Below are 9,747 nucleotides of genomic sequence, written 5' to 3'. Positions count from 1 at the left end.
GTACAAATTTGGTCGAAATGAAAAGAAAGATTTGCCTTATAAAATTGTGTATACTGTGGTCAAAAAGAAACTAAAACGACAATTCAAATGTCCGCTCTGTAAATAAAGTTTTTGTTGCAATTTTGTCTTGTAAACATGAAATGAAATATGGTCTGCTCTTTCTATTATTATTTTATCATTATTTTGCCATTTTTAATTAACTATGAGCTAGAACTGGTCCCTCAGTATTAACATCCATGTCTCATCTCAAAACTTTGAAGTCATTGATAGCTCTTGTATTCCATTCTTAAATTTCACAAAATATTATGAACCTCTCAAACACCATGTCTTTTACATTGTATCTTAATTTGAATAGTGACTGATGTTTTGTAAAGATTTATAGAAATTTTATACTCCTGGAATGTAGAATGTTAAAAAAAATTCTCATCAATAAATTTCAAGACAAAACCAGAAATTTGAGTACTGAAAATTCTTGAAACTAATTATTGTAGATGTGTGAGATTTAACACCAGAAGGTGTAACTGAAGTCTTTCATAATATACTATAAATATACATGTGTAAGAGTTTAAACAGATTTATTTACATAAAGTACATATAAACAATCAACGAGGGGCACACAGATCCCTGTTACCAAACTACCGCTCACGAAGACCCGGAAGATTGGCCAAACGCTCAGATTTGACACACAAGTTTGTTGGTTGATGGATTTCACATCTGTACCATTCGCTGGCTTAGGAACGTACCTATCCCAGTAAGAGAGTAACAATCAGGGGCAGTAACTCTGCCCGATAATCCCAACACATGTTTAAGGGGTCATTTTATTTTCCTGATTTTTGTGCTGAACCTTTTTAAAGAAAAATATGATTGTTTATGATAGTTTTCATATCATTTATAAAACAATGGTTATTATGGATTTTCAAAGGCATTGTTAATTTTACTTTTTTAAAATATGATAATGCGCTAAAATTTGATTCCACCAAATTGAGTACTTTTGCAGTATTTTCTGGGTTATAAGCTGCACCGGTATATATGGCTCAAAGTAATTTTTTGTTTGATTCATACACCAGCTACTCTGGAACATAAGCCACTAACTTTCTTACCAAGTGGTAGCTGTTACATTGACCAAGTTTGTTGTTAAAACTGACAATGAAGGGCAATCTATCAAGATCGTCAGTGAAACATTTAATAAAGTTTGCAAAAATTACACACAGATAATTCTATAGTTTATTGATGTATTTCATATGATATAAAATAACAAATATAGAACTCGTTTGCCTTGGGTGCCTTCACAGATTGTCTACACACAGATATAGGGCCTGATGTTACATACAGTTTACTAAACATTCTCTCCATCAGTGTCTGTACTGTTAAGTATTAATGAAGGCCCTTACGTGCTGACCAAATTCTTATAGTCCCATATTATTTCTTCTTGTAAGTTATACAAAGCCATTCATATTGTAAACAAACATGGCATTTTTTTTTAGAATTTGACCTATAACCCGATGACCTATCAATACCCAGATACAAAAGGCTATTGTAAACTTCTGCTATGACTTCAAAGTACGCGAAAGTCCTGAAGACATTATTGTAATTCATATTAAAAGTTATGATAATTAAATCCACGAGAACGTTATTTTTATTTCAATCTTCAAAACCATCCTGTATATGATTGCAAATGACAGTTCTAGACGATCAGTCACAGACATGTGATTGGCAGGTACTTGATAAACAAATCAGTTCACACTTGCACATGTGTACTAGTATGTTTTCTGTTTTTGTATTTGATTTCATCCTACTACCTATAAGCCGCACACCTGACTGACGAGGAAAAAAGGTTCTGTTTATAATGCATAAATTACGGTACTGTAAAATCATAATTTTTAGGGGGCCCAATTTTCATGGATTTGCAAGAAAAAATCAATATTTCATGGACACTTGGTTTCATGGATGAGTATAAATCAATAAATCTACTCGTTTTAAACAATTCATAGATATCTGACTTCATAGACTAAGAAAACCCTCATCTAGCACAAAAATCATTAACCGCACAGTATTATAGACAAACTGAAAAGAAAGCACCTGAATTAGTGTTTAAAGAAGGATGCAGACAGAAAGAGTTTCCAAGACTTTGTCTGATTTTAAAAATTTCCCCAAATTTTCTATTGTTTCTTGTACCCTGGAGGTGTTTTAAAATTCGCCACTTCAAAAGAAGTGCAAAAAATTTTTTTTATCTTTTTTTTTTTAAAATTCCTAAAACATATCTTCATCTATTGTTCTGTTGTCTATTGGTCTGTTTTTCTAGCCCACATTTAAAACTCCTGCCAAGTTAGTTCAGAGAGTAATCTGTCAGCAGTAAAAGTGTTTTATTAGGTTAAAGATCAGGGAAAGGATATTTGTCTTAACGATCTTGAGGGAATATGGCAGGAATGATTCCAGATCATTCAAACCAATTGGGTGAGAATATAGGCCATCACACTATTTGTATATGCAAGGTATTTGTGATTTGAATAATGCTGGTATAAAAATCTTACCACAGGTGATTGGTTGTTTGATGAAAAGATTTCAGAAAAGTTTTATGATTCAGTTAAAATTGTCTTGATGTTAATGTAATTTTAGTAGTATAGGATCAATAATGATATCAAGAATTTAAAAGTAGTTTCTCTTCTTATATCTGGCTCATCTTGATTTAGGCTTTATTTACATGTAAGTCGGATGATCACTGTATTTAAACATCAATCAACTTAGAGTCAGATACAAAATGTTGTGTATTTTCTAGATTTTTAAAAATTTTTATTTGACAGGTCCTCTTGCTCGTGAGATGCTGCGCCTGTATGACACCTTCAGCAGTGTCATTAAGTTCACAGAACTTCCCGACCCCTCAGAAATATGGGATCTGCAACAACTGGTTGGGGAAGGCACATATGGAGTTGTCCATTTGGCTAAACACAAGCAAACAGGTCAGTCTATTTTATTGCATTTAGCAAAAACAGGTCTTTTTGTAATAATGAAGGGAGGCCATGTTAGTCTGTAATGATTAAGTTATCCATAACTGGGTGGTCTTGGTTTGTCCTTTCAGAAAAAAATGTTTAAAAAATAGGTCTGGCCATATTAATGATAGTAAGCCATGAATTTTATACTGGCCTGGATGAATTGTTCAGTCTGACAAAAGTTTAAAAAAGAAAAACAGGTCAGGCCATATTAATGATGGGATGCACATGCTTTTCCGCTGGAAGGATTGTTCAGTTGGACAAAAAGTCAATCGGAAATGTAGATACCTAAATAGAAGCCATGATTTCTGGTTGATAACAGGTCAGTTTGACCAAAGGAAGGGCAGCTTTTAAGCAGGATTATCATTGTACAAATAGAAGTCGTCAATTCATTGTAATGGCGAGGAGCAATGTTGCACTATTTATATCAAATGTAAAATTGCATCAATAATCTTATTTTCACAATTTTGATGCTGAAAGTTATGTGGTAAAATATTACTGTGGTTATGTGGTAAAATATTACTGTGGTTATGTGGTAAAATATTACTGTATAATAAAACATTTTCCACATGTTCTTTATATAACAGTTTTTGTAGATGTTCTAATTTATGCCAAAAAGTGACTAATGAATAATACATGTGCTAATTTTCATTGTGTCTAATTAAGAATATTTACAATTGACTGGTATAAGCCCTGAGGATGCCCATGCACTGAAAAGTTACTAAAGTGAGGGGTGAGCTTTTCTCAGAACATGCATAGACCTATATGTGTTAATATATGGTACCTGGTTCACCTGGTCTGTGTTTTCAGCCATATGGGCTTATTGAAAGGAACAAAAGATGGTGTTTAATGTCAGTGACTCTCCGGATTCCGTGTTTACAGCCCTAATTGGTGGGACAACAGATGTTGTTTAATGTCAGTGACTCTCCGGATTCCGTGTTTACAGCCCTAATTGGTGGGACAACAGATGTTGTTTAATGTCAGTGACTCTCCGTATTCCGTGTTTACAGCCCTAATTGGTGGGACAACAGATGTTGTTTAATGTTTGTGATTAATATTCTTGTTTTGTTTCGGAAAAGATTGATTTAAAAAAATCTCATCAAATTTCATGAAATCAGTAGAATACAATTGAAAATTAATGCATTCATAGTCCTACTGTTGGTTACTTCCTGTACGGTTCATAGTCCTACTGTTGGTTACTTCCTGTACGGTTCATAGTCCTACTGTTGGTTACTTCCTGTACGGTTCATTGTCCTACTGTTGGTTACTTCCTGTACGGTTCATAGTCCTACTGCTGGTTACTTCCTGTACGGTTCATAGTCCTACTGTTGGTTACTTCCTGTACGGTTCATTGTCCTACTGTTGGTTACTTCCTGTACGGTTCATAGTCCTACTGTTGGTTACTTCCTGTACGGTTCATAGTCCTACTGTTGGTTACTTCCTGTACGGTTCATAGTCCTACTGTTGGTTACTTCCTGTACGGTTCATAGTCCTACTGTTGGTTACTTCCTGTACGGTTCATAGTCCTACTGTTGGTTACTTCCTGTACGGTTCATAGTCCTACTGTTGGTTACTTCCTGTACGGTTCATAGTCCTACTGTTGGTTACTTCCTGTATGGTTCTTTGTCCTACTGTTGGTCACTTCCTGTATGGTTCATAGTCCTACTGTTGGTCACTTCCTGTATGGTTTATTGTCCTACTGTTGGTCACTTCCTGTATGGTTTATTGTCCTACTGTTTGTTACTTCCTGTATGGTTTATTGTCCTCTTGTTGGTTACTTCCTGTATGGTTTATTGTCCTACTGTTGGTTACTTCCTGTATTGTTTATTGTCCTACTGTTGGTTACTTCCTGTATGGTTCATTGTCCTACTGCTGGTTACTTCCTGTATGGTTTATTGTCCTACTGTTGGTCACTTCCTGTATGGTTTATTGTCCTACTGTTGGTTACTTCCTGTATTGTTTATTGTCCTACTGTTGGTTACTTCCTGTATGGTTCATTGTCCTACTGCTGGTTACTTCCTGTATGGTTTATTGTCCTACTGTTGGTCACTTCCTGTATGGTTCATTGTCCTACTGCTGGTTACTTCCTGTATGGTTTATTGTCCTACTGTTGGTCACTTCCTGTATGGTTTATTGTCCTACTGTTGGTTACTTCCTGTATGGTTTATTGTCCTACTGTTGGTCACTTCCTGTATGGTTCATTGTCCCACTGCTGGTTACTTCCTGTATGGTTTATTGTCCTACAGTTGGTTGATTTCTATATGAATTGGAGTATGAATTGTGGCAAAGCAAAGGTATGGATTTATTTTGAATTCACTGTGTGAAGGAAAGTAAACCTAATATGCATATCACTACATTGTCAATATACCTGAAAAATGAAAACACATTTAAATGTTTAGTTTATGGTTCGTAAACGTCCAACTCACTAAAGGTATGTAATTAAATTCAAGGCTGTTAGACATTTTGTCACATACCACTGTGATCCTGTATATTACCCAATATTTGTGTCTCCTTTACTGCATAACACATAGGAGGCAATATGTATTTCAAAATCTTGTGGCTCCCTTACTGAACACCATGTGGGAAGACAGCAACATGTTGAAGAATAATTGTCGCCCCCTTCTTCAATCAATTTAATTAATTTGGTGGAAGGACAAATTTCAGATGTGTTCTAATTGTGATAAGGTTTTGGTAAAAAAAAATTCAGTATTTTGATGTTAAAATGGAATTTTTAAAATTTCCGGGTCTATAACATTTTATCTTTAACAAATATTGAAAACACTAAAATACACTATAAATTATATTTCACTAATAAAGACAGTTGATTTAGGTCAGTGCTTTTATTAATGTGTGTATTAATCTTTTACTAAGTACACATAGTAACACAGAGTGATATAGATTTTTTGTCTGGTTTTGTATCTAGTGAATACCATCTCTCTTCAATGGGATCTCAGTGTTTGCTGTGGATTTTAGCAGTGTTTGTTACTACAGTAGGAACAGAGCTGTTTAAGTCCTGTCATCTAGTCATTAGATGACACCATTATTTTATTAGATTTGTGTAAACATTCTCAGTGAATTGTGAGGTATTTAGGTAAATGTAGTAATGGACTAAAGTCACTTACATAATGTCGGATCTGTATCTATCTCAGTGATCTTTTAATATCAGTTGTCAAATGATACGTTTGATGTAGTCAGGATGTCTTGCTTCCACTTTAATGTTACTGTAAGATAATTATCCCACGATGTAAACAAAATACAAGAAAAATCTATGAAAAATCCATTGTCCCTCTCTACATGGTATGTCTTCATCACCTTTTGAATGAAAACACAACAAACTTAGGCATAGCATCTATATTGCTACATATTTCCTGCCTCTCTTGAAAAAGCATTGACTTGTTCTTTGTAAGTTACTCCTAATCCATGATTATACACTTTGTAACCCTAAGTTACCCCTGGGATACTGTAGGACTAATCCAGGCTGTAAAGTCCTAAGTTACCCCTGGGATACTGTAGGACTAATCCAGGCTGTAAAATCCTTAGTTACCCCTGGGATACTGTAGGACTAATCCAGGCTGTAAAATCCTTAGTTACCCCTGGGATACTGTAGGACTAATCCAGGCTGTAAAGTCCTAAGTTACCCCTGGGATACTGTAGGACTAATCCAGGCTGTACCCCTGGGAAAGGACTAATCCAGGCTGTAAAGTCCTACCCCTGGGATACTGTAGGACTAATCCAGGCTGTAAAATCTGTAGGACTAATCCAGGCTGTAAAATCCTACCCCTGGGATACTGTAGGACTAATCCAGGCTGTAAAATCCTAAGTTACCCCTGGGATACTGTAGGACTAATCCAGGCTGTAAAATCCTAAGTTACCCCTGGGATACTGTAGGACTAATCCAGGCTGTAAAATCCTAAGTTACCCCTGGGATACTGTAGGACTGTAGGACTAATCCAGGCTGTAAAATCCAGGCTGTAAAATCCTAAGTTACCCCTGGGATACTGTAGGACTAATCCAGGCTGTAAAGTCCTAAGTTACCCCTGGGATACTGTAGGACTAATCCAGGCTGTAAAGTCCTAAGTTACCCCTGGGATACTGTAGGACTAATCCAGGCTGTAAAATCCTAAGTTACCCCTGGGATACTGTAGGACTAATCCAGGCTGTAAAATCCTAAGTTACCCCTGGGATACTGTAGGACTAATCCAGGCTGTAAAATCCTAAGTTACCCCTGGGATACTGTAGGACTAATCCAGGCTGTAAAATCCTAAGTTACCCCTGGGATACTGTAGGACTAATCCAGGCTGTAAAGTCCTAAGTTACCCCTGGGATACTGTAGGACTAATCCAGGCTGTAAAATCCTAAGTTACCCCTGGGATACTGTAGGACTAATCCAGGCTGTAAAATCCTAAGTTACCCCTGGGATACTGTAGGACTAATCCAGGCTGTAAACCCCTGGGATACTGTAGGACTAATCCAGGCTGTAAAATCCTAAGTTACCCCTGGGATACTGTAGGACTAATCCAGGCTGTAAAATCCTAAGTTACCCCTGGGATACTGTAGGACTAATCCAGGCTGTAAAATCCTAAGTTACCCCTGGGATACTGTAGGACTAATCCAGGCTGTAAAATCCTAAGTTACCCCTGGGTTACTGTAGGACTAATCCAGGCTGTAAAATCCTAAGTTACCCCTGGGATACTGTAGGACTAATCCAGGCTGTAAAATCCTAAGTTACCCCTGGGATACTGTAGGACTAATCCAGGCTGTAAAATCCTAAGTTACCCCTGGGATACTGTAGGACTAATCCAGGCTGTAAAATCCTAAGTTACCCCTGGGATACTGTAGGACTAATCCAGGCTGTAAAGTCCTAAGTTACCCCTGGGATACTGTAGGACTAATCCAGGCTGATACACTTTAAAATCTACATAATGATGATGTCACAATGAAATATCATATTACAGACACTCCTTGATCAAGATAATTGTATGACTTTGATGTATGTGATCTGATACTCTGGGGTCAAAATAGAGGTCAATGTTAATATAAATTGATTTTTCATACTTTTCTGATTACTACCAGATTTTTTTATCCTCAATCTGTCTTTTCATTTTCATCTATTTTTTTCATACACTTCTTCACAGTTATATTCTCTGGTCTGTTAATGTGTGTCAACTCAAAATTCTTAAGTGAAAGATGTGGTATATTTTTCTAATAATAGAATTTTTGATGTAACATTTATTAGAGAAGTGAAGTGTGGAATTAATTTCTCATAAATATCAAACAATAAACATGTTCAGTAGGATTGATACGTGAAAATTTTACCTCGTTTCATTTTCAGTCATTTTGTTCATGAAAAGCGAGGACGAATTTCACATCGAGGCAAATTTTTGTTACTTATATAAACCCTTTTAGGTAATCCTCAGAGGTTGAAATGAATATGAGGTGAATTGATCATTATTGCACAGGGTTGAAAATATACCAACAAGTCCCTGATAATTAACACGAGTCAAGTGAGATCGAAGGATAATTTTGTTTACATAAGACTTCATATATTCTGTAGGGGAGGTTGTTGCTGTGAAGATACTTGAAGCCATTCATGAACTAATTGAAGAAATTGAAGAGGAGTATGTCATCCTCCATGACCTTGGCAATCACCCCAATATGCCCAAGTTCCATGGGCTCTACCTCCGTCAGTCAGAATTTCGCGGGGAGGATCAGTTGTGGATTGCTATGGAGGTTAGTTGTGCCTTTTTTCTCTTCACAATTCAATGCCTTTTGTCATTCTTATCGTTAGAAAACTCAAAGCTGAGTTCTTTTTCTGGCCGGAAATGTATGTCACAGCATTAGGGTAGATTTCTAAATCTATTTGGTGTTTGTTGACCGGTTTTTGCCCATTTAGTTGATTTTCTATACAACTCAACGTGTAAACAACAGCATCAGGGTGGGATATGAAGGAACCTCAAAGCCACTCAGGAACTAACTCCCTATACCTTACTGTGAATATATATATAAACATTACTATTGTTAATGAATATGTTTCTTAAATATTCATGGTGACTGTGTGAATATATGTTAGGAATATTCATAAGGAATATCTGTCGAGTCCATTACCACTGTATGACTGTATATTATGAATATTCATTACCACTGTATTAATGTATATTATGAATATTCATGTCATGTGTCATTATATATATCATATATTAATGGATGTGATGAATATTCATTACTTTATGAATGGGTATCACTTTATGTTGTTTATTCATGTAATATCATGGTTATTACAATACTGACTATGTTTCATACAAATGTACATTACAGCTTTGCGGGCGAGGCTCTGTAACACATCTGACAAGAGAACTATTAAAACAAAATGCTGGCCTGGATGAGAAATTAATTGCACATATCATAAGTGAAACATTGAAAGTGCTCGTTCATCTGCACACAAATCATATCGTTCATCGTGACATCAAAGGTCACAACATCCTGATCACAGATGAAGGAAAAGTCAAACTGATAGACTTTGGTAAGTACAAATCTAGAATCAAATTCATGAATTTAGAAAGAATTGCATTGGGTATAGAATTGTTTTGTGTACGACTTTTCTAAACATTGTTGTAGACAAAAAGTTTTATTGTGAAAATTTTCTGAACACTTTTGTACATGTACACAAAGAATTGTATTGTGTACAACATTTCTTTACACTTTTGTACACATTGTTTTCCTGATAAGTGAATTCATGAGATCAAAAATGCTTGATCCAAGT

General features: G+C 35.8%; 1 protein-coding gene across 1 annotated transcript in view; it reads left to right on the top strand.

The window, feature by feature from the left end:
- The first annotated feature begins 2,818 nt into the window (after positions 1–2,818).
- The window catches only part of LOC132559453 (myosin-IIIb-like), an 80,189-nt gene continuing 73,260 nt past the window's right edge, over positions 2,819–9,747 (top strand). The window contains exons 1-3 of the mRNA XM_060224072.1: positions 2,819–2,957; positions 8,542–8,717; positions 9,303–9,507. Coding sequence (XP_060080055.1) covers positions 2,819–2,957; positions 8,542–8,717; positions 9,303–9,507 — 520 coding nt within the window. The remainder of the gene's footprint in view (positions 2,958–8,541; positions 8,718–9,302; positions 9,508–9,747) is intronic.

This window comes from Ylistrum balloti, unplaced genomic scaffold (assembly GCF_031769215.1).
Source record: "Ylistrum balloti isolate Yb309-2 unplaced genomic scaffold, AGI_CSIRO_Ybal_v1 Utg370916, whole genome shotgun sequence".
Classification (NCBI taxonomy): Eukaryota; Metazoa; Mollusca; class Bivalvia; order Pectinida; family Pectinidae; genus Ylistrum; species Ylistrum balloti.
This window is presented reverse-complemented; position numbering and strand designations above follow the sequence as displayed.